The sequence below is a fragment of the Ptiloglossa arizonensis genome, chromosome 7 (assembly GCF_051014685.1).
Source record: "Ptiloglossa arizonensis isolate GNS036 chromosome 7, iyPtiAriz1_principal, whole genome shotgun sequence".
Classification (NCBI taxonomy): domain Eukaryota; kingdom Metazoa; phylum Arthropoda; class Insecta; order Hymenoptera; family Colletidae; genus Ptiloglossa; species Ptiloglossa arizonensis.
In genome coordinates, this window is record NC_135054.1 from 2,008,173 (window position 1) to 2,033,594 (window position 25,422).

General features: G+C 30.0%; 3 protein-coding genes across 8 annotated transcripts in view; 2 read left to right on the forward strand and 1 right to left on the reverse strand.

Moving 5' to 3' along the window:
- LOC143149584 (dnaJ homolog subfamily C member 5) overlaps nt 1-2,105 on the forward strand; it is a 66,768-nt gene extending 64,663 nt beyond the window's left edge. Inside the window, exons 7-8 of one of the 3 annotated variants that reach the window (XR_012992828.1) lie at nt 298-896; nt 992-2,103. Coding sequence is in view for 2 of the 3 variants with exons in the window: in XM_076317126.1 (XP_076173241.1) it covers nt 298-410 (113 nt within the window). In the remaining variant the exon portion in view is untranslated. Of the gene's footprint in view, nt 1-297 lie in introns of all 3 variants that reach the window. The other 2 variants (XM_076317126.1, XM_076317123.1) reach the window with 2 other exon arrangements.
- Nucleotides 1,790-8,287, reverse strand: LOC143149582 (putative cytochrome P450 6a20). Its single transcript, XM_076317122.1, has 7 exons — nt 8,207-8,287; nt 6,867-7,068; nt 5,541-5,910; nt 3,752-4,089; nt 3,339-3,572; nt 2,623-2,874; nt 1,790-2,108 (listed from the first exon to the last, which is right to left on the reverse strand). Exons 2-7 carry the CDS (start codon nt 7,048-7,050, stop codon nt 1,945-1,947), a joined length of 1,542 nt encoding a protein of 513 aa, XP_076173237.1. The 5' UTR covers nt 7,051-7,068; nt 8,207-8,287; the 3' UTR covers nt 1,790-1,944.
- A 3,487-nt stretch (nt 8,288-11,774) lies between these two features.
- On the forward strand, nt 11,775-25,321 carry Ehbp1 (Eps15 homology domain containing protein-binding protein 1). Of its 4 annotated transcripts, none has more exons than XM_076315664.1 (18): nt 11,775-12,285; nt 15,720-15,927; nt 16,002-16,183; nt 16,264-16,475; nt 16,549-16,684; nt 16,847-17,008; nt 17,232-17,421; nt 18,873-19,036; nt 19,127-19,349; nt 19,466-19,636; nt 20,871-20,960; nt 21,029-21,142; nt 21,277-21,477; nt 22,720-22,869; nt 22,946-23,163; nt 23,302-23,490; nt 23,695-23,817; nt 24,708-25,321. In XM_076315664.1, exons 1-17 carry the CDS (start codon nt 12,182-12,184, stop codon nt 23,774-23,776), a joined length of 2,796 nt encoding a protein of 931 aa, XP_076171779.1. In that variant the 5' UTR covers nt 11,775-12,181; the 3' UTR covers nt 23,777-23,817; nt 24,708-25,321. The 4 variants fall into 4 exon arrangements, with proteins under 4 accessions (XP_076171779.1, XP_076171777.1, XP_076171778.1 ...); XM_076315662.1 differs by having other exon boundaries at nt 16,778-17,008; nt 24,708-25,320; XM_076315663.1 differs by lacking the exon at nt 24,708-25,321 and adding an exon at nt 24,190-24,678 and having other exon boundaries at nt 16,778-17,008.
- Nucleotides 25,322-25,422: the final 101 nt, after the last annotated feature.

Consider the following 25,422-nt stretch of genomic DNA (forward strand, 5'->3'; position numbering starts at 1 on the left):
TATATCATCGACATGAATTATCAGTATTATATTCGGCTGGTTACCTTCACCAGTTATATATAAATTTTCGTATACCAATACTTAACAAGTATTCATTTACATAAACAGTAACGAGGGACCCCAATACGGACCTCTGCTGAACCTCAGAGGTTCTCTTTGCATCTCTACACATCTCTTCGCTCCATATCGTACCGGCCCGGATGCTCGAACCACCTGTCGCGGAGGTAGTCCTGGACCACTGCCCTTATATAAGTTGGAACTCGATGTTCCTCGAGCCTCCGTCTGATTTCCTTCCAGAGCAGAGCATTAAAGGCATTGGTAATGTCCAACGATACTGCCTGTGCCACTTCACCCTGGGAGACGGTCGAGGCCGAGAGAGACCGGACACGACGAAGGACGTCGATCGTTGAACGGCCCTCTCGGAATCCAAACTGACACTCGCGACAGGTGCCTGACGTTGCGGGTCGCCAGCACCCTTTCCAACAACTTGCCTGCATCACTAAGGAGACAGATGTCCGGTCGGTACGCGGACGGAGAGTCCGCTGGCCGACCTTTCTTCCGAAAGAGGACCATTCGCGCTACCTTCCAGGTGGAGGGGAATCGCCTGGTTTCCAGGCAGCGGTCAAACAGCTGCCGGAGACCATCTCTAAAGATGCCCTGAACCAAGACCTAGACCCGGAGCTGGGTTCTTCGCCCCGAGCCTTCAGATGGCCGCGGCCAGCTCCTCAACAGTGACCACCAGCTCGGCAAACCAGGTGGTCGGGTATAAGTGTCCGCGTCCAGTATCATTTGGATCGGGTCGCGAGGCGTTTAGAGGCGTCGGATCGGCCCATGGCAGACCCGTCAAGTATCTTACGATGCGTCGTGAAACACTTGACGTTTTCAGCACGTAAGAGGTAAGTTATGGGTAAGATGGCTCTAACCTTGAACGCGGAAGTTGGCGCTCTCCGCGACGAAATGATCAGCTCTATGACATGGCAAACCACGCTAGCCCAGACACTGCACACGGATCGGCGCATACAGCGCGCTCGAAAGTCTTGCACGAGATTCTGACACAAAGGAACGAGCTGGCGGTCACGGTACGGCCGCATTTCGTCCGGACCATAATGTGGACTGTCGTCAGAAGAACAGGTGTTTTCCACGAAACGGCGGAACGAGCGACTGCGGAATGTACGACCATTTTGTTTGGTCGCACTACGAGCGATGGCCATTAACAACGTTCTCAAAATAGCGTGCGAAAATCCCTATACACGTACCACTTATACTCACAGATTCCAAAAGTGCCTTATCCGTTTTAATGAACATTGAACAACGAAATCCTCAAACATAGGCATTTGAGGAAATGCAAAAGCCAATCCAGTCGGCAAAAACAGACTGCAAATTTATCAACTGATTATCAGAGTGATTCCTCTAAAGGTGACCTAATCAATGAAATAAGAACCAAATTAGAGTGTCAATGAGAAATGAGTGAAGAACAACAGCTCCCCTCCCTCCCCCGCATCAAGTTTATGGATGATTCCTTTTCCAAAGAATATAAAACAACCACGCTAACTAGGAAAGACCAAACTGCCATAACTTGTATAAAAATAGATCGCTTCAGACTTTCCCATTCCTATCTGCGTTTAAGAAAGCTAGTTCCAATTTGGTCTACCAAAAACTTTAAAAGTATACTGCATTGATTCTTCGCTCATAGAGGTGGCCTGAAGTTCCCTGTTTTTTCCGATTATTACAATGCACAACGGTTCGAAACAGCTAAAATTCTGAGCAAAATAAATCAAAAGAATTGTTTTAATCGCTACTATTGCATCACTTTAATTTATAATGTATACAGAATTACAATTAACTATTGCTTTTCATTATCATTTACATTACGGTGTAACGTATATATAAAATTGTACTATTAAAACTATACCTAGCTCAGACTATTGTAGTAAGAGTGAATTATTACACTGGTTCAATAGTTAAATGTACACCTCCTTTTGCCATTAATACAAGAGTTCCAGTCTCATAGTTCAAGTTAGTTGGCATATTCGTTGCAAGTTTTACTTTATTCTTTTGCAAAGCACTTATTATAGCAACTTTTACTTGTATTAATCCAAATCTTAACCCTGTAACAAAAAAGTGTTGTGCTTTTATTTTTCACTTGCACAATAATAAATTAAATGTACATTATTTATTATAATTTATGTAATTTAATACTAAAACTGATTGTATTGTATTTTGCATTACTAATACTTTTATGTGATACGTGTGTAGCGTAGTTACATTAACATTGTGTACTCTACAAGTAAAATTACACACACTACAAAAATATAAAAAATATTTTACACATAACTCAAATATTACATATATACTACACATGTGCACATTACAAATACTCACACAGATGTACATAAGAGATAGTTCTATATATTACACAATAAATAAATAAATATATATTACAAATAAACTTTTATCTACATAAATATTTATGCACCACTCACAAATGAAATGTTATTCGCTATTTAGACAAGTACATAAATGTTCAGCACTGGTTATTAGCAGTAAATTTGATATGCTCACTGACACTTGTTATACAAATTACAAATTAAATATGAAAAACTTGCTATTTAAAAAGCTCACCAATACATATCCTTGGTCCCTCTCCAAATGGTAAATAAGCATAAGGATGTCTACTTTTGATATTTTCCTCAGAGAATCGTTCTGGATCAAACTTCTCTGGATCTGGATATATATTAGAATCCAAATGAAGACCAAACACAGGTATTATTACAGGAGTTCCTTTTGGTATGCAAACATTGGTGCTATCCAGCTTTGTTTCATTTGTACAGATACGATTTAGAACAACAACTGCAGGATATTTCCTCAGAGTTTCTGTAAAAAGTGCAAATATTTGAATTTATACTCACGAATAGAGATTATAACGGTGAGATCGCTTAGTTTAAGTAACTTTTTTCTGGTAAATCTATAACAAAAATAAGCAAATTCGTGTCGTGGAGCTTCCAGAACTGTGCACAATATACAAAGATATTTAATATTAAAGTCAAACGTAATCGTAACGGTCGTTGTGTTTTTTAAAGAAAAATATTTAATTATGACTTTGTAATATAGCGTGATTCTTTCGCTAGTACACTCAAAAACAATGCCGCCTACATATCGCAACAATAATCCCGTATTTTTATATAGTGATGAAGTGACCGATGTCCCTGTTGTGTCGCCGTTTTATAACGTCTATGAACTAAAAACAAAACTCACCTAGGATTATTGTTGGGATAATGGTAACACTGTCATTGACTCCACTGACTAGAAAAAAATCTTGTAGCTTCACGTATACAAACCCGAAATCACTTTCTGGAGATATGTCATATCATTCAAGGCATTATAGGTCAAACCACCATGTTTTTCAATCATCGTTTGAATCTCGTCGCGCACTTTCTGTTGAATCTCTTGATGTTTTGCCAACTCATACAGACAGAAAGTGACCGTTGTTGAAGATGTTTCAAATCCAGCTAAATAAAAGACGAAAGCCTGTGCTGAGGCTTCTAACATCGTCAATTTGTTCGGTGTTACTTCTAAAGCAATTAAATAATAACGTTACTATTAAAATTTATATATTTTAATCATTATTATTAATTAATATTTTTGATAATTATTATAATTTAATATTTTTAAATTAATGTTAATTTATTTGTTACTTTATTGATAATTAGTGTAAGAATAAATGTTTTATAAATAATAAACTGTTTATTACTTTTATCATTTGAGTTGATTGTTTTGTCATCCGTATCTATATATCCATTTTTTATTAATTGCATCAACAAATTCAAAAAATCATTTCTTATAATATTATTGGATTCCCTGTATTCTACTGTATCTTTGAACATTTTAGTGAAAAAATTAGTAACGTCTCGTTCGGTATATGGTATGGAAAATAGGTCAAAGATCTGTGGAGCCCAAAAAATAAGAACATTCCAAAGGGGTTTGGGATCAAATATTTTTTTACCCCAATACCGAAATTCATTGTTCGGGTTGTTAAAACTATCGCAAGTTATTCCAAATGCCACTGACATGATGATGTCTACAGAATATCTGTAAGCATTATTATAAATTTCAATTTATTATATATCTTAGGATTCGGGAAATTAAACTCGTATTTCTTTAAATGTAAATTTAGTTTAAATCAGAATTAATTAATTAAAGAGAATGACATACAAACTATTCAAAATTAATTACCTTTAGTATATGAAAATGAATTATAATAAAAGAACTATAATAAATTAATGATGGATGATAACTAGAAAAAGTTAACACTAATTATTAAATCAATGGTAATAAATAATAATACAAATGAAATCATAACATTGAGTACTTATACATTATATTTATGATAATGTTGTGGATCGGGAGGTTTAAAAAAAATGATTAAAAGAAATAATAATTTTCACAATGACTGAAACGAGCGAGCACTGTTTTTTTTTATATCTTAATTAGCAAGACAGTTTAAATATTCATAATTTGGCAACGTTTTAAAATAGAATGCAGCTCTATTTCCACTAAATATTATACATAGTTACATAGCTTTAAACCAGATCTACTTGATCATATTCTTGTATCTTTCAGCTAAAAATTGATAATAAGTCAGGGTTTTGAATTTTATTATTGTGTTGTTAGAGTATGATAAATATATCGGCATGTGTTCTGTCAAGTAGTACGATTCAAGAGCTTTGATTCTCATTCTCACATTTTTGTTTTCATTTCACAAACGCGGTTAATGTCATAACCGTCGCTGTCATGAAAGCGTCATCGGTCTCTAATATCACTGCGAAGACTGATCGACTGTCACACATATCAATGTGGTATTATGACCAGTGCAAACGATAATATCCTATTATGGGGGGGGGGGGGGGGGGGTTGACTTTTATTTAAAATATAAACAATATCGTTGAAGCACAGCTGGTCGTTTTATCTGTCTGTGATAAAGACAAAGATAAATCCTCTCGTCTTTGCGATATCTTTGGTTATAAATTATAAAAGATCTTTTCGTTAATAGTTAACTATCAGTAAGTTTTTAGACGTATTATCAACTACTTTAGGAAAGAATTTTTCCAGATACAGTAGAATCTAATAGCGAAGATGGAAGTTACTCATCTTGACAATTTGGAGAATCAACATATATACTAAATCCAGAAAAATTTTCATAGATATTATTGGAAATAATGCAAAGAGTCATTGATTATTGTAAGACTGTTAATGAAACTTGGAGAATTACTAAAGTTCAATCAAGATTTTGAATCATTTTCAAAGATTGCTTGACAAAAACAACTGTCTTGAATAAAATAAAACATTTTCGGAAATGCGAGGTTGTTCAATAAATTTTGTCGCACTGTTCAATGTAGTACTGTTCAATAAGTTTTTCGAACGACAAAACTTATTGAACAACCTAGTGGCAGTAAATTACTGTGGCAGTGCTCTCATTTATTTGAATTATTATAAAAACGTAGGAAAATATTGAGTAATGCTTTTTCTATCCAACTACCTACCTTGAAAAAATGTCTTTTACGTCGATTGTTGCCTTTGATTGAGCTTTATCATTCAGAAATTTGGCCAACGTATCTCCGGTTTCTTTCAAAATCGGAAACATTTGTTTAATTTTTCCTGATGTGAAAGTCGGTGTTAATTTTACTCTTAGATTTCTCCACTTCTTTCCAGGTAATTGAAATAGATGGCCAGAAAGTGGATCTGTTTCTTCGTTACAAAAGATTCCGCGATCATGAAAATTTGTAAACTCTTTAGCCAATATATCTCGAATTAAATCAGGATCATTTACCATTAAGAAAGGTTTATGGAACATGTATATGCCGACAAGGCGATGATTTTTGTATTGTTCGTAAGCATCTCTGAAAAATTTGGCTAAAAATTGATAATTATTTAATTAGTATTACGTCCATAATTTAGTTAATAATATTTCTTACAACATTCTTTCCTAATGAATCTGTCGTTACATTTTTTTATAAAAAAATCTTTTTTCTACTTTTTTTATATATCTTACAGCTATCTATTTTATGCGACATTCTTGAACCTTTCGGATGTATGCACAGAAAAAACGCATCCAATCTTTTCGCGTAGACAACTATCATGGTTAATAAAATTGTTCTTTCGTAAAGATCTACCAAAACCTGAGCATTTCCCTAGAACACGTATTAGGGGAAGAATCAAGCTATCTAATGATATAGGAATTTCGATAATTACGGTTATCGGGTAAAAATATATGCCTTATATATTCAAGTGCTCTTGTTAGACTACCTACAGATATATAAGACTTGCCATATCTCCAATAGAAATGTTAACTATAACTGTAAAAGAAAGATTATAATTTTTGAAACTGTTGACAATTAAAATAAATATGTTGAGATCATTTGATCGAGACCGATACACAAAAATCTATAAAAATACCGAGTTTGCGGCTGCGTCAACCGTTTTTATAGCGACTGCAGATACACGCAAAAAAAAAAGTGCAATATCGCTACGTCGATGGAAGTATATACTATATGCGTAGTGCTATATCTAACTTGTAGTACCGTGAACTGCAATTCCGTCATCTCACATCTGAAAAATGGATATTTGTAGCAGACCTCGTTGGTTTGAGTCGAATAAGTTAGATTCGCGGGAGACAATTCGTCGTTCTCTGCTATGTCGTGCGTAAATAGCAATTATGAAGTAAAAAATTATTTCAATACGGTTACTAGAAAGTTCTAAATAGTCTAAAATACTTTCCCATGATAATAAAAGTTAATTGTTAAATTTTCTTGAAAACTATCGCTTAAGAATTATCATTAATATTTTTCTTACATTCATTAAATACTTGCCTTGGGATGTTCTACCGGTTACAAGTGGCAGAATATTTCCAGTGGGAAAACTAGGTTTTATATAAAATACGCCTCTTTTGCGCCAGAAATTAAAGACGTAAAATTTGTAATAAATGTATAATCCGGTGATTATGAGAATTGCAAAACTCAATATTTCTGGCATCAGCCATGTCCTCAACCACATTGTACTTAATTATCTGTTCTGAACAATACATAAAATAGTTTTTCTGTAATGGATAACTATCCTACGATAAAAAAAAGTATTCGAACAAATGAATAACAATAATTCCCGTTTCCAACTAAACGGCAGTCCTAGTTTTGTTATTTGAAAGCGCGCATTATTTTACTGATCGGGCGTGTGATTTTGGGAGGGTGTTCAACATTTTACCAAAGTAATAGTTAAGGTTTTTAATATGATTACAAAGTAAAAGAAAGTATGGAACTAAGGTAAGACAACAAAACGTTTTCTCGGAAAGTACAGGTACACCATGAAAATAATGAAATACTCGGCAAGATGTTATAATTACGAACCTAAAATAACATTTAATTTAAAAAACTTTTTGAAAATATCATTGAGTAAAACTTAATTCTTAATTAAATGAAAGTCACTCATGATTAAATCTTAAAGAAATTTTTCAAAACAATAATGTGATTAAAAAACAATTAACTCCTAACTGTTCTGATTACGAATAACCATTATAGGCGATTAAAATTTTATTAGTTATCGGTAACCAATTTTGATAATGGAAATTTTAATTTAGTTAGTAAAATATATAAGTTGATTAACTAATTTTGTATTTTTAATGGATACTAATTATCAATAATGATCGAATGTAACCACACAAATTTGTCATCATTGATAATAATTATTGATAATTAAAATAAAATTTCCATCATCGATCATAGTTAGTCGTAATCAAAAACAATTTTTATCATCAGTAATAGTTATTCATAATCATAATAAAACTCCTAAAAATATTCATATATTAATTCGTATGTCATAACTTTAAATTTTGAGTTATAAAAGTTACTATCTCTAATAATAATACGCAAGCATACGAGATATGAATTTTTTCATTTGTATGCCATTCGAAGCACACTCCTCATTTTTAATTGTTAAGCTAATCAATGATGATCAGTGATCCTTTACATGGATAAAAAATGTCCTTAAACAAATGACAACTACAAGGTACGCACCATTATCGATGCATTTGCTGACTCCTACCGAAGTTAGGTAAAGTGTTGATAACACTCTTCCAAAAACACATGACTTATATCTGTTATTCCCCCATTATTAACATTAAAGTATCTAATTTCCATAAAGATTTATATTCACGCACATTTTAACAATATTTACATTAATTACTTCTTCACCAAATTAGTTTCTATTTAATTTCTTCAGTAAAACAAATCGAGTCACAAAAGTTTTATTCAAACAATGCACATTCTTTTTTTCACCAATTTAAGAATTATAATTTTTAAGACTCGTACATAATATTAAAAAACCTTGTTAAGTATGTTCCTTGTTAAGTATTGTGTCAAAAATTCGCAGAAACTTTACGATGCAGGTCGTTCAAGAAATCACTTTATTCGATGTACACGAGCAAAAATATTGGATAGGAAGATCTGTTTCGTGTATTATATAGGAATCCGTACTTAAATTAGTTCTAAATTGCCATAGTAGTACTCAATATGTATACAATATAAATGCGTGTTGTACATGTTGCATAAAGCACATACAATGATTCAACACTTTTAGATAATTTCTAGGAATTATCTTTAGAACACCATCAATTTAACATTCACGATGATATAATTCTTGGAAACTTGTTTGTAAGTATAAAATTAAAAAAGCAGGATCGTGACAAGTGAAATTAATTTTATAACAAAACACAACATTCTTTGCCTAACAATACCTCTCAATTATGTATTTCTATAGAAATGTAATTGTAATTAAAGCGATCTCTTATTTAATTTTCTACGTAATAATACATACAACTATTTACCTACTTCTTGTTTATTGAAGGTAACGAGTATATCGAATTCTTTATATTATTACATATTCTGTCTATACGTAATCATATTTGTAATATGATCATATGTGTCATACATGGCACATTTTTATTTTAATAAAAGTATACCAAATATTTTATACTTGTCATACTAATGACAAATACACTATTTGAAAGCTACGTCATTAATATGCCAGAATTTCAAACAAGTGTACAAATAATGTCAAGAAATAAATCAAAAATAGATAAGATCAATTGTATTACAGCTCTATAAAATAAGTCTGGAGTCTACTCTGGAGTCTATTCAAGTCAAAAATAGAGATTTTCTATTCAGTATTTTCTATTCAACTATAAAAAATGTTATTTATTCTTACTAATGTAATAAAGTACTGTGCCGAATAGTTTATAATGTGTAGTTGTAGTATAATATTTCGTGTATAATTGTAAATTGTTTACTTTCAATTTGTTACAAGGTCTTAACAAAAACATACAGTAGTTATAATTTTAATATTACATTTTTAAAAAAGTTCATACGTTTCGTTACTAACTGTCCGATGTGTGCCAGTTTTCATTGAATCTTCGTTACGTGCTAAAAGAATATCCAAGTTTACAGAGTGTAACTATAAAATTTAAATTACTATTTTCTCCGTACCGTCAAATATAGTATAACATAGTTCCTATAGTATTAATTTTACAAATATTTTAGGGAATTTTCGTAAAATTGTAAAACACATTTATAAAAACATTTGATATTTTGCCGCGTCATATCTTTCTGGATTTTGCAGCAGACCGTGTCAGGCTCTACGGCATGCATTCATAACACAAACAAGATATGTAGAATAGATCCCATTTCATTTTACAAGAGTTGTTACGATTCGAAATCCCGCCCTCGTGAAGTATCTACCTATTTTTGGCGTGACATCAGTGGTATTGGGGTGACCTCTTCTTGTAAGAACGATGATTCTGGGAACTATATTGGATTGAATTACCAATGTCGGTAAGGATTGTAAATGTAGAAAACTTGTTCTTGTAGATACATCATTTATGATTCTATTAGTTTCAAAAGATATTGTAACGATAAGTTATATTCATTCTCAATATTCAATACTTTTACATCAAGAAATTAAAAATATTTTCTAAGTTAGAGGTACCTTAACAGCTACTAATATTTTTTAAATCTCGTCTATTTTCAGCTCCCATTCTGTAATATATATCTTATATTTTAAGGAAAAAATGATCAAGACTTGAAACTTTAATATCTCTTACTTTGCTTTATATTTATAATAGTATCCGAGTATTGTAAAGCATCCGATTATAGTTGGGTCCGGGTATTGTGAAATCGGCCTTAATCAGATCGCGTGCACTCGTTGCATTCGGTATTTCGTCTCGTTGAACGAACTATACGTTCTTTTGTCGTCATTTTAAGGTAGAATATGTATGCTATTTGCAAATTGCATAAATTTTTATGTACAATATATATAGTACATATATGAAGACTACTGAGGAAAAACGAAGAATATCAAAAATTGCTTTTTTTCCGTAAATTAAGCATTAAAATTTGAAGGTCTGAAGAAGTCGATGAAAATAAAACAAATCAAAAATAAATTAAACAATCTTTATTATTGAAATTTATTCGTTTATTTTATATTTCATCGATATTATCGAAATTGCACTAAAAGACATTCAATGTTATATAAAGCTGGATTTAAACATAAGAGAATGTCAAGGGATTAAAATTTCATTGGTTCGCTGTGGTGACACGTTCCATAAGTAACCAAAGATAATCAGCAATGTATCGTACCACAACTCATTCTGCCCAAAATATGAATATTCCCTATTTTCCTCCAATCCTTCTTCAATTTAAAAATAAAGTAGTGTAAACATAAATTGTCACATAATTAGGATCACATTGGTCCATTGTATAATACTATACCACTATGCTAGGTATGGGTACATGTAATTCATTCGACACAAGCAGCGAATCAAAATATAGAAAAACGCGAAAATCGATCGAGAAATGGCAGAGATTGTATTAAATATTTTGTAAATACTAATAATTTTATCTAATTTGCGTAGAAACTTCTATAAATATTTATTTTGAAAATATCCCTATTAACACAATAGAATGATAGGACAATAGAATAATTGTAAATATTATGTTTGTTCATTAGGTATTATTAATTTAGTCTGTTTAAAAGGAAAATTATCAGCGTCTGTACTAAAATCAAAGTACCTAGTGAAAAAAAAGATTGGTCTTAGTGTAAGCGCTAGTAACTTTTCTTTTAAACGAAATGACTAATGTCGCCAATGTTCATCTTACAAAGCTAAATATTGCAATTGTGAGAGAATTTCATTACTTTACTACATTTCTGGCAAAAAATCCATCGTAGCTCAGATGCATAATGAGTCAAAATAGTAAAAGATTCGATTGATGGTTAAAAAACCAATAGATAGACTTTTATTATATAATTCTTGTAACTTCAGATCTTTTAAAAAATGTTAACTATTATCCATAAATAGTAATTCGTATAAATTCTACTGCATTTGTATCTATTTTTTATATAGAAAACGTGCTGTATCATGCCTAATACTTCATATACTTTTATTTACATGAAATCTGTAGTTGGACGGACTATAACTGATATAGCTGTTTCGTTTGCTACAGAATTTATTATGCACTAGAAATTATTCTGTTAATACAACTATATAATATTTTAATTTTAGCTTATTTAAGCATTTGACAACACATTCACTTATTTATGAAAAATATTTTACGAATGCTATTTATACCTAAACACTAAGGATAAATAAAGTGTGTTGATTATTATTTTAAGTAAGTTTCCTACCATAGAATCGTATAATACCAGATCAATAAGTCGAAAAGATTTCGTCACGGTATGAGTTCAAGTTGATCGTAAAACTTTGTGTTCTCGTGGTCGCAATATTTTCAGTGTATAGTGTTTTGTGTAGATAACACTGGAGATATTAAAATGCTAATAAAACACGTAATAAATTAAGAATAATAGAAGAATCCAGAAATTTGTAAAACGTCAAATAATCTTGTTCATATTAAATTAGTGCAAGTAAAAATGTCAGATGCATGAATGATTGCAGGACCTTGGACTTTTAATTTTTAAATAGTGCACGACGAAAAGAAGTATTCGGTTTGCACTTTACGCAAGTTGCTAATTTCCAAGCGTTCACAGTTTCTTGAAAAGATGACGTATTACGTTCCATGTATTTATAAGTAATTACAAGTTAAACGTTTTGACAATCATCGGAAGAGTACGGTTCAATAAAAAAATGAGTTCCGTCTGGAAACGATTACAGCGAGTAAACAAGAGAGCTGCAAAATTTCAATTTACCGTATCATACCATGAAGTCACTTTAGAAACAACAACGAAGTGGTGAGTGTTCTATATTTTCTTTTTTAATCTGGTATAATATTTGATGATGAGATCTGAATGATATCATTCTTAATATTTTTGAAGGTATCACAAAAAGTATATATTCATAAGATTATTTATGGTAAATACCATACAAATTTGAAAGAATTAGAGTATTAAAATTTATTTAAAAATAAATTTTTCTTAATGAAAAACAAATTATGGTAAATGTCCATAATTTATTTCAATTAAAACACAAACATATAAATAGGTAAAGTAATATAAAATGAGCATAAGTTGTACATTTATTATAAATAATATTATAATTCCTTTTAGTAAAAACATCCAAAATATGTTTAAAATAATAGTTAATGTTTATTAATAATTTGGTTATTGATTATTGTACTATATTCTTTGTATAAGACATGTGTTGTAGTTGAAATATGAATACGATTAATGTACACATTTAGTAGAAAATGTGTATATTTATTAATCTTACCATTAAAAGTATACAAATGCTAGGTTTATGATATTTTTACTATTAAATGTGTATGTGTGTATTATTTATATTTAATACAAATTTATTCTTAGCTTATTTAATTTCATTTTGTGGTATGGGTGAAAAATATATGTATCTATTCATTAAGAAATGTACAGTTGCTTTAAAAGAACCTGTTGATACTACCATAAATGTAGTAGAGTTATTGTCAATAAGCTTGTGCATGTAACAGCATTCTACCAATTAGAAGTCAAAACATAACACATTTGTGATAGTATGAATATGTTTTTTCTAAAGTTAATGTACATATATTAATCAAGTTTGCGCTTGTTATGTGACCATAAATCATATATCCCACAATTTCTGAAATATAGAAATGGAAGGAAATGTTTGAAGTGTTTCATATGTGCATCAATGTGCACTATAGCATGTTTTAATGTAAATGTCATTAATTTATGTACTATACACAATAAATTTTAAATATCTCAAAAAATAAAAGTCAAGTAAATCAAATCAGAAACTTGTGGTGATCATGCTGTATTTTCACTTCATTTTATTAATTTCATTTATTTCATTTATTCAATTTTCATTTCATTAATTTAGGAAAATATTGTTTAAACATACTTGAATCAAGAATAAAACGGAACGAAGCATGATTTTGTATGAATTATAGTATAAATTTAGTTTATCATTCTTTTAATTGAATAATTGGTAGGATGTTTTATAAAAAGTTGCAATAGACAGCGCCAGTTAGAGATGTTGAAAAAAAGAAAGCTGTTTCCTATAATATATTAACAAAAAACTATTGGTAAGGTTTAAACTGCAAATTATTATGTAGATTGTTCTACATCCACATATGTTGGTTATGTAAGTTCATCATCTCTTATAAATCCTGCCTTGTCAACTAAAAGAAATAATTGAGAATGAAAAATTTTCAACATGGTTTTTTAGAAACTATGAAATGCTTTTCATGAGAAATAATTTATTTTCTTAAGTCACAACCCTATGGTTTGTAAAATTTTGTGACATATAATTATTCTCGCAGTGCTTCCTGTAGGATTTCATTAAAAATTGTTTACTTTAATTGGGGTGTAGATACACTGCTAGAACACCCTCAATTATTGGTTTATCAAATAAATATACCAAATTCTCAAAGATGTCTATCAATAGAAAAAAAAGTTTTTTGATTTGGACTCTTACAGCATTGAAAATGTTTCTGGTACAGAAACATTAATATGTGTCTCCTATTTTAGTTTACAGTGTATGTAGCTATTTCAGTCAATATGAAAACACTAATAGATTTACCATGTTGACAACAGATTGTTTAATAGATAGGAAGGTTGTTTGTAAACAATATTAGGTCAACTCAAGTTGTATTTTTGGTGTTTATTAAAGGAAAGAATAAACAGGCATGTTTTTAATTTCTTTGTAATTCATAAACCATAACATGTTTACCTATACAAGGTAAGGCACTTCAAATCAGCTATTTGAATAATTAATTTACATTTAATGATAAACAAAAATGCTTCAAACAAATCTTATTTAATATTACAGCTTATGAGTTGTTATTAGGTATTTATAAAAGAAATAAAATTCCCTACAAAAGAAATCTATGTGATCTTGATTTCTTGTTGACAACTCCATTTGGAGTGAAACAAATTTCTTCGTATAATGTTCCATGTGAAACCTTATAGCATTTGTAGAAAACATTTACTGAAAGTAAAAGAAACATTTAATCTGACAAAATCATCTAGGATACTTTGTATAATAGAAATATATAGGTATCCTATTATATTTCTATATTTGACTATTGATAATGGCTTTCAAAACAAATAGAATAATTTACAACACAAGATCATTTACATCATTTGATATCAGTTATGATGAAAAATACTAATTGAAGCATAATATCTATTTTGAATTAGAATACTTCATGCATAAGAATTGCAATGGGTAACATTTCTTGATATCTTAAGCAGATCACATGATAAGATAGATATGATAAGTTGAGTATTAATGAATGTATCAATCACAACTTGATATGATTCTTACTTTAAGAATGCCAATAAATTCAGTATGAGGTCAAAGTTTATATACCAAAAGATATACTGCTAGAAATATTATGATAAATGTATGATACTATTCTTATCATATGAACTTATTAAAATGTGCTTCAATTAATGTTTATTACTTTATTTATATTACACTATATGTATCTCTAAGATATTCTGATTACAAGCATTACTGCACATTGATAAGTATTTTTTGCCATAATCGATCTTGCATAATTTCAATATCTTGAATCATTATCAAAAGATAAGTATAAAAATATAGCACTCTACTAAAGGGAGTATTCTTGTCTAGAATGCGATTACTTTGGCTTTCTTCGGGATTTAAAAAGAAACTATAAACTTTTTGGGTTTAGGTTATGGCACACATATTTACTAACATTTAAACTATACAAAATTATCTTTCTAAATTTTTTGTCACTTTATTAACTTTCAACAGATTACTCATTTATTATCAATAAAATACTTTAATTTTAATAATTTAATAATTTTAATAATCCACACCTTCGTATATAATAAGGTAATTTTAATAATCCACACCTTCATATATAATTGTCATACACACAGTATGGTAATAAGACAGGAAGCATAAACTTCTTTTATACCTTAAACATCTCAGGAAAGATAATGAATTTCTGCATATATTCTGTAATTTCGTTATTTTTTTTTAATTTTAAAATTAAACTTTAAGAATATATTTTTAAATGATTAAATAATTCAGAACTATAAAAAAAGTTTAAAATTTGTTCAATTCTACACCATGGTTATTCCCCTTAGAATTTAAGATTGATAGGATTAAAAAAATGTACGATATCTGGATATCGTATGTAAAATATGTAAACAAACATGAACCTACACATTTCAACTTACATCATAATATTATTTAGGAAACCAAACAAACTGAGCGTTGTATGGACGAGACGTAGTAGAAGAGTTACTTCAGAACCTTTAGATTGGGAACCAAATTTGAGTGACCCATTGAAAGGTATCATCAGCTGGGCTGTTCCCGACAATCATACAATTTCAGTAACTTTGTTTAAAGATCCACGAACACATGAATTAGAGGACAAAGATTGGACATTTGTAATTGAAGATGTAAGAGTGGTTCTAAGAGATTTCTGATATAAAAATTATTTAACAAATGTTTTCACAATATTATGCACAAATAGGTTTCTTCTACGGGTAAAAGAAGGCACGTGGCTGCCACAAATATTAATATGAAAAAATTTGCAACCTTAGAATCTACTCAACAACAATTGAAATTAGAATTGAAACCTACTTCAAAGAAAATTGTTAAAGCTACATTGGAATGTACTTTATCGTGTGTCTTTTTGAGAGAAGGCAAAGCCACGTAAGATGATTTTAGAATTAAACATTGTGTTCATAAGTAGTGAAATAAATTTAATTTTTAATGTTGTAATTATTTATCAGGGACGAGGACATGCAGAGTATGGCTAGTTTAATGTCAGTTAACAATAATAGCGATATTGCTCCATTAGATGATTTTGATAATGAAGATATACCCGAGGACGTTGAAGAAGTGTCTGTAAAAAATCTTGATGAAATTTTAGATATTTCAGCGCAACTTGATCTAATGACAAGTAGTCTTACTGAAAGTGAATTACCCAGCACTCCAATAAGTGGTAAGATTCATTGAATATAGGTTTACACATTCAATAAGTATGGTGTCTATTAATAACAATGTGCATTTAACAGTGGCAAGTTTATCTAAGGATAATGTTACGCCTGTAAATGATAATGACCACTTTATACGTGATATTAGTCTAACTGGCATTAATGACTCCTTTAAAGAGAAATCTCCCCTGAAGGACAATGTCACTGCTGAAAATGAGTATGTTAAGGATGATCAATGTTTAAATGTAAAAATTATTGTAGCTTTTGCATAAATCATTTAGAAAGTAAAAATGTTCTATTTTTATTGTAGTAGAAATATTGAACATAGTACACTAAGATTACCATTGCAACCATTAGACCTAACAAAGAATGATGTCAGTATTCCTAGATTAAAAGAGATTACCCCAGGTCAGGATTTATTGGAATGGTGTAAGGAAGTAACAAAAGATTACTCTGGTGTAAAAGTTACTAATCTTACAACATCTTGGAGAAATGGAATGGCATTTTGTGCAATCATACATCACTTTATACCAGACCTTATGTATGTATAATAAATTAGTGTAATTTTAAATTAAATTTCATAATTATCTGAAAATTATGTCCATATGAAATGTTAATAGGAAAATATTTACCAGAAATATCATTTATTTATTCTATTTATAAATGGTTGGCTTATAATCATTTGTTCTTCTTTAATTACTAGTTTGTAACTTCAATAAAGGTAGTAAAAGTCTTTTAATTTCTATTTAATTAAAATTTTACAGAGACATAGATTCATTATTACCACATGATGTGAAAGGTAACTGTAAGAAAGCATTTGATGCTGGAGAAGTTCTAGGTATACCTAGAGTAATAGAACCGGCAGATATGGACATATTAACTGTACCTGACAAATTAGCTGTGATGACATATTTATATCAGCTGAGAGCACATTTCACTGGCCATGAATTAGAGGTATTCGACAAGTAGAAAATAATATTTGGTTTTATTTGTTTAATATTTTGATTATACAATCTATAATTTATACATGAAGACATGCATACAAAATGGTAATTGTTTACAATACATCTAATCTCATTAATATATTTTGTGTATTAGGAGAAGGAGAAAGTGCCTTAAATGGTAGAAAAGTAATGTGCATATCAAAATGTTAAAAAATTTGTCTTTGATTCAAATTTTTGAGATTTATGAATGTCATTAATTTTTATATATAAATGGTATAAAATTATACCTTCGTTGTTTGTAGGTATATGAAAAAACTGTTTAAGACAAAGTTAATTTGTCAGAAGGGGCAAACTTAGTAGTAGAAAACAAATTATTATCATAGTCATTTTTTTTTATACATCATGGTTATAGATGTTCATTTAAATGAAATTATATATTTTGTTTTATCTCTCAATAAAGGATAAAGAAACCAATTAATTCTCAATATATTTACATTTAATTAAGATATTTTGAAGATGTAAATGTTATTCAAAATGATGGTTCTTGACATCGATGTAGACTTAACAATGTCTCTGATAACCGAAGGTAGTCTCAAGAATTTATACAAAACGTTCATTGATATGTATACTCGATTTCTCAGTTTTACACAAAAATGGTAGAAAAGTAATTGAGCATGTAGATATTCTTCGCATGGGTATCGAAGGACCGCAATCACGTTCTTTGGCGCTTAAACAAATGATCGTATAGATACTCTACTCTTGTGGCGTAATTCATGTACGTGCTGTAGTAACTCTTTGTTTCCTATCTTCTAGTGTAGTAAGTTTCCTAATATAAATGATGATTTTTAGTCGCGGTACCGCATGTCTAATGCGTGTTCTGCGACACGCTTTATAAACGGTATCTATTGTTTACGTTCGTATATAAATTTATCAATTAATAGGTTTTCGGTAATTTCTGGAAATATTAATGTGAATATCTTGAGATTAGATGATCGGAATAATACATTCTAATAGATTATTGAATTTGTCTATTTATCCTTCATAAGATTATAGAGAAAAAAATGTTTAATTATAATTTAAATATATTGATGACCACGAAATCTTGACAAAAGATTAATTTCGGAAAAATTTATTATTATGTTTGTCTCTCTTTGAATAGCTTAACTTTGTACATACGCAACGGTAATGAAGAATTGTTCTCATTTAGTTGGGCCACCTTTAATATATTAGTATTTCTGCAATTATTTTCATCCTGTGCTGTTCAAATAGAAATAGGAAAGCATGTGCACAAATTCAGACCATACATAATACGTTTCGACGTATTGTACATGTTTGATGTATTAATATTTGTATTAATATATGTTTCTATTGCTTTAATTGCACTTATAAGAGAAAGATAAATATGTTGATCCTTAATACTTGTATATGTTTTTTTAATAAAAATTTGTTTAATATCTTCAGGTACACCAGATAGGTAAAACTACCGATGAATCATCTTACATGATTGGTAGATTTAATACCGACAATAATTCGGACGTGAGTGTACAATTGTTTGGACAGGAAATAATTAATTTGCACAAAAAAGATCAAATGGAACATAAAAATAATAAAATAGACAACAGACGGTACATTCATTACGATTGTTCTATTATTAATATAATAAGTTTATAAAAAATCAGAAACAGCGATAGAATTAGTGGTTTATTTATCTACAGATCGAACCCATTTGATAACAAAAAGGAGGATGTTAATATTGATTCTATAAAAAATAGATTACATTTAAGTTTAAATATAGAGAATCAGGATCATGATCAATGCAATAAAGATAAATCACCATCCAGCGTTAAAGATGTCAAGGATATTATATTAGCCAGTTCAAAGAGTATTCTAGAGAAAGTGTTATCGCCAACTAAAGAAAAATATTTATCTAAGGAAAAGGTATGTATATGGGTTTATTTTAGCTTATAAATAAATACTGTGATCGTTCGCATATATCGTTACAAATTTTTGTTTATAAAATCATAATACGGGATACTGATTCAAATTTACTACAGAGCAAGTCTCCACCAAGAATACCACAAGTACAACAACGTCCTATATTAATGACTCGTCGGCAATTAACAGATCCTTTTGGATCTGATGAAGAAGAGGAAAATATTCAAATAATTGATGAAAAATGGTCTCAGTCAATCTCAATTAACAAATTACAAACGCCAATTCGTGATGTCAGTATACTTGAAATTGCTAAAATTATTTCACTTCATGTAGTTCGTTACCTTCTATTTTACTAGATTAATAACAAATCTATCGTGAATTGTTGTACTTTTCAATTATTATTTTATACTATTAGCATTTAAACTTCCCATTAATGGGAGGATTTTTTCAGTTTTAATTTAAATCGATTCATTGAACGTATGTTATATAAAATATATTACTTTAACAATTATTACAAAATGATGTACTTTTACTTAATTAGCTTCTAAAATATTTTTATACTTCGTAAATCGTAATATTTAAACATTTAAATATTACTCTTGTATTATATAAAGTATTTCCATTTTATATTATCTATTTTACATTAAATAATCATAAGTACTGTGTATGAAGTTAGTACTTACTTTTATTAACAAAGAAAAACTATAATCTCAATTATTGATATTTTTCTAAATCTAAATATGCTTGTTTTGCAAAGTGTGTTGTGTTTATTTATTTGTATATACATGCACATTATGCATGCACTTTGCATGCACTTATGCATACATACATACAAATGTGTATAAATGTACATAGTGTTTATACTAATGCACATGTTTGTTACTGTAAATTCCATATTCTTAACCCATTTGCATCCAAGCGCGAAATAATACGCGAGTCGCGACTGTCGACTATCACCGAGCGCGGAATAGTCCGCGAGCCTACAACTCCCATTTTACCAGTTGCAACAGACTACGTTTAACCACTTCTGAGAACTTTTTGGTTCCATTAGTTTGATATACATCAGTGTATTCTAAATAAGTTTTACTCTTTTGTGAAAATTTTTCAAACTGCCACTATGAGTGTTGCGGCACGCAAAAATCCGCGCGATACGCAAAAAACACTATGCGAAGGTGCAAAAAAGCTTATAAAAAAATATTTTGCTATATAATATTGTGTATTAATCGTTTTGAATATTATATTGTTAATAAACTCCATAAATAATTTTGATGCTCATTACTGCACATACGATCAACCGCTCGCGGTGATACGGGTCAGTCGTCGGTTGAACGTCGTTGATGTTTGAACGCGGCAGCTTAAGCAGAGCGATGATGCAAATGGGTTAATGTAGAATGCAATATTTGACATGTAGTTTCTTATACATATTTTTATGTTGAGTTATACTTTCAAAAATTAATTAGCTTTTTTTCTGAAATTTTATTGTAGTAACTATTATTGCAATAATTTTGTAAACACATTTTATAGGATCCAGTAAATACAATTGAGAAGGGAAGTCGTGATAGTACTGAATGTCAAAGTCTATCATCACCACATGGAGAGCAACGTTCTCAACATGTAATTAAACTTCATACATTTTCTAAGTTGTTCGTTGCTTGTAACTAATTTGCTATTTCTTATATTAGCCATTAGTCAGTCGGCATGATGAGTTAAGAGAACGTGCGAGACAACTCTTAGAACAGGCCAGGAATCAGACAAAGTCAGCTGGCCTTGTTTCTGCTGCCGCTAGTCCTATTGAGGTTTTGTTTTTTTCAATTGTATATTTTTGTATTGAATAATTGTATATACGAATTTATTTTAATATCTTATTCGTTATTTTTATTATTGATAATAAAATCGTGCAATTGAAAAAATTGTATTTTATGATTTGTAGAGTCAAAACGATGATGAAAGGCAACAGCAGTTGCGTGAAAGGGCAAGGCGTTTAATAGCAGAAGTAAAAATGGGTGTAAATGTTACTTCGAATCAAATTGGTGACGATAACAGTAGTGACAGACGATCGATAGATGATCAGAATAACAGTCCAAGACGAAGCATCACACCGTCTACACCTGGTGATAGATTTAGTACAAAGGTTAGTGATGAACATTTGGTTTCCTCAGTATGCATACTATTTCTACACTTACAAAAATTAGAAATATTTAAATCCTTTGATTGACGCTTATGAGTGCTTAGTTGATCAGTCGGTTGCGTGCAATAGGTATATTCAATACGCGAGATCTTTCGCATTTAATGTACGTTTTACGTAGAAGTAGTCTGTTGTCAAAGGGTTAACCTTTTGCACGTGAGGGGTGACTTTTGCTCAAAACTTGATTTGATGCAGTAACTCGAAAGGTGACTCTCGGTCACCACTAAGTTTGACACGGTAAGTTGAACGGCGACGATTTTGATTTAAGTTTGGAACTCGAAACGTTGATGCCAATACAGCATCATGAATAGGTTTCTAAGCTGTTTATGTATAATCTTACGAAGTGTAGAATGCACCTTCAAATGGTTATAAGATACTCTTATTTTAAATTAGTCCGTGATCACGGGTCAAACTGCGTCTTCGGCGTCAGTTTCAGCTTGGTAGTCAAGACAAAAGGAATATTATTTTCAAATTTTTTGAGTCCTATAAGCATGGAATGTGGTAATGAAATCAGCTCAAGTGAAAATGAGTTTGATTTTTCGCTGTTAAACGATGAAATTACGTCTATACATAGAGCACTTGATGATAGAGAGAAGGAAATTTAAAAAATATGTTTAATTAATTCATATATTTTTTCTAAAACAATAAAAAGAAACAAAGGAAAGAACAGCCGCTTAGTCATCCGCGGTATGTAAAAGCTTTAGTTAACCAATTGAGAGGTTTTCACCAGACTCGTGATCGAGCTTTCTTTCCGATCTCCAATTTCCATCACATCCGTTTTAATGGAAAGCAGTACCTACCACTAACGTGACTCAAGTATGAAAGCACATGAATAGAGTGGCACTTCAGTAGAACACTTTTTTACAATAATTGTAATTTTCTACAATTGATAAAAAAATGATAGTTATAATAAAAGAAATATACAATAAAACCAATTGTCTCTGAAAATAATTGAGGGCACTTTAAGTTTAATAAATTTTGAATGGTAAATAACTGTGTATCATTTTGTTGATAAAACATACTAATTGAAACCAAGACTCCACTACTGTGATTAATGTTTATTAGTTAAGGGCTCAATGAGTTTTTAAATCTTACATGAAAAATTTTATTTTTATACAACACATTATTGTGTTTATTACTTGTCATACTTTACTTTCTATAATTTGTAATGAATAATTAATGTTTCAGTCTGAATATAATGGAAATATATTGGGAACTCCAAATGTAATAGATAGTGAAAAAAAGACTGGTTCTCCCCTCTACTCATTTTCTAAAATAATAGAGAGAATTTCACCAGATAAAACTAGTCCTGATGGTACCTCATATACACTAAGAGGGGTATGTATTGCATTTATTTATTTAAATGTGAATTATGAATGGAATATATTAATTATTAGAATAATTTTTTGAGTAGTTGGGAAAAGATATGACATCGTACATTCAAAATGAATTAGAAGCATTAGAACGAGAACAAACTCAAATAGATATCCAAGCTGGTAAACTTGAAAAACAACTTCGTACTGCTATGGAAAGTGACAACGAAGATGAAACTGAAAGATTGATGTCTTTGTGGTTTACCCTTGTAAACAAGAAAAATGCCCTTCTAAGAAGACAAATGCAATTAAATATATTGTAAGCAATTATCTTTCTTGGGTTTTGCTAATGATATTCAATAATAATGATTAAAAATCTTTAATCAAGCTGTTACATATAAATTACGTTATAATCTATATTAAATTATTAATATTTAAATATGTTCGAATATTGTAGGGAAAAAGAAGACGATTTAGAACGGCGATTTGAACTTTTAAATCGGGAATTAAGAAGTATACTTGCAGTTGAAGATTGGAGAAAAACTCCCGAACAAAAAATGCGAGAAAACTTACTTTTAGAAGAATTAGTTTCTATTGTAAACAAAAGGGATGAATTAGTTCACCATCTTGATACCCAAGAAAGAGCGTAAGTAAGAATGTACAATGTTATGTTTATACATTATCGTACAAATTGACACTTCTAATTCAAAATATTATGTAGTTCCAGTACTTATAGTTGTATCGTTTATACTTTTCTATAACCGATTTGATAATAACGACGAGTTTCGAACAATAAAGTAACTATTTTTGTTGTTAAAAAATAAACTTGTCCATTTCTCTTATGTTACAGTATTGAGGATGATGATGAGATCGAACGTGATTTATCTAGAGCTGGGTTAGCTCAACGAAATAAAAATTGCACGGTACAATGAAAATTTAAGTCTACTCTTCTTGTTACGACAGTAAATGACAGGTAATTTATTTAAATTAAACAATTCTAATTTTTTCCAACTACAATTGAAGTTTTACAAATTAAAAATGAAATAAAAATTCGTTTTTACTTTCTTTTAACAAATTTACATTATGCCTATAAGAAGCCAATTTTTTATGTGTAGAAATAATGAAAAAAAAATTTTTAATGAACTATTATATACATAATGTATATAACACATAACATATAATATATAGTGTACAATGTACAATATATATAGTTTATTTTTAATTTCGCATATTATAGTTTATATATTTTTACTAAAGAATCTACTGAAAAAAATATTAATTACTTTAAAGTCTAAAAATATAGTTTTAAGTGAAATTTATACTGGACTAAAACTAGCACTTCCAGGTATGATCCATTTTGCTGTGGAGTGGCCAAAGAACATAAGAAATTTTCCTTGACAATGAAGTCAGGATATTCATGATCTACGAGATACTAATGTTTAGAATTTTATTTTGTACATTGAATTATTATACCAGTTGTACAATTAATGTTCTATGTTTATAGAAATTCATTATTAAGAAATGTCTCAATACACTACTACTTTTTGTAGTAGAGCTAAAGTAAAAATGAAACATGTTTCGTTAAAGGAAAACATAAAAGCGAGTAAAATCTGTCAATGTTGTGAATGTTGTAAAAAAGTTACTTTACTTTAGAAAGAATCAATATTGATTATATAACAATCTAGAGTGACCAACAGTAATGGAATGAAATATTTTTAGTCATTATTTTATTAAGATGCAATAAAATAACTAATTAACAATTTACAACAATAAAAATGACTTTTTGTAATAATGCATTAAAACTTTCACAAAATAACTTTTTTACTTTAATGCGCAACTTTAAATGTTTCACACAATTTTCAGCCATGGACCGCACCTCCTCGACGGATACTTTCTTCCATTCCATCAACGGTGATCGCTTGAACAACTTGATGTGTGAGATTTGAGACAGGCTTTAGCCTCCAGAATCGACCACATGCTGTAATCCATTGAATTAAGGTTTGTCGAGTAGGGCGGTCATTTTTCAGATGTAATAAAACCGAGAAAGTGCATCTTTGATTACAGTTGCATAGTTCATGTTTTGTGCATCGAGGCAGAATTTTGTAATGTGCATTGTTCATTTCCGAAGTACTGCTGAAATAACAGAAGAACAACTGTTTCTAATATAACAATGGTACTCCACTCCTTAACACCTTAACGACATAAGTTGACCCAGGGTGGGGATTTGAGTAATTTGGGCGCATATAGGCATGCCTCTCTTGCGCGGTTTGTACCGTAAAATGTCTCAGTTTAAAGTGTATTATATTATACATATTTCAATTCATTAATAATATATTGCTAATGTATGTTTGAAGAAAGATGTAAAATACCTGTTACGATCAAAGTTATGTTTCGTCCGTTAGATGTACCTCATTATACTTTCTATAAAATTTTTATAGCTTCAGATGTATAAGAAATTGTGTAATGAATGTATAAACATGTATAAACTCATTAAACATATGTATAAACATTTAAGAAATAGATAAAGTTATAAAATACATTAACATCATATCAGTACGTGACTGTCACATAAACTTAT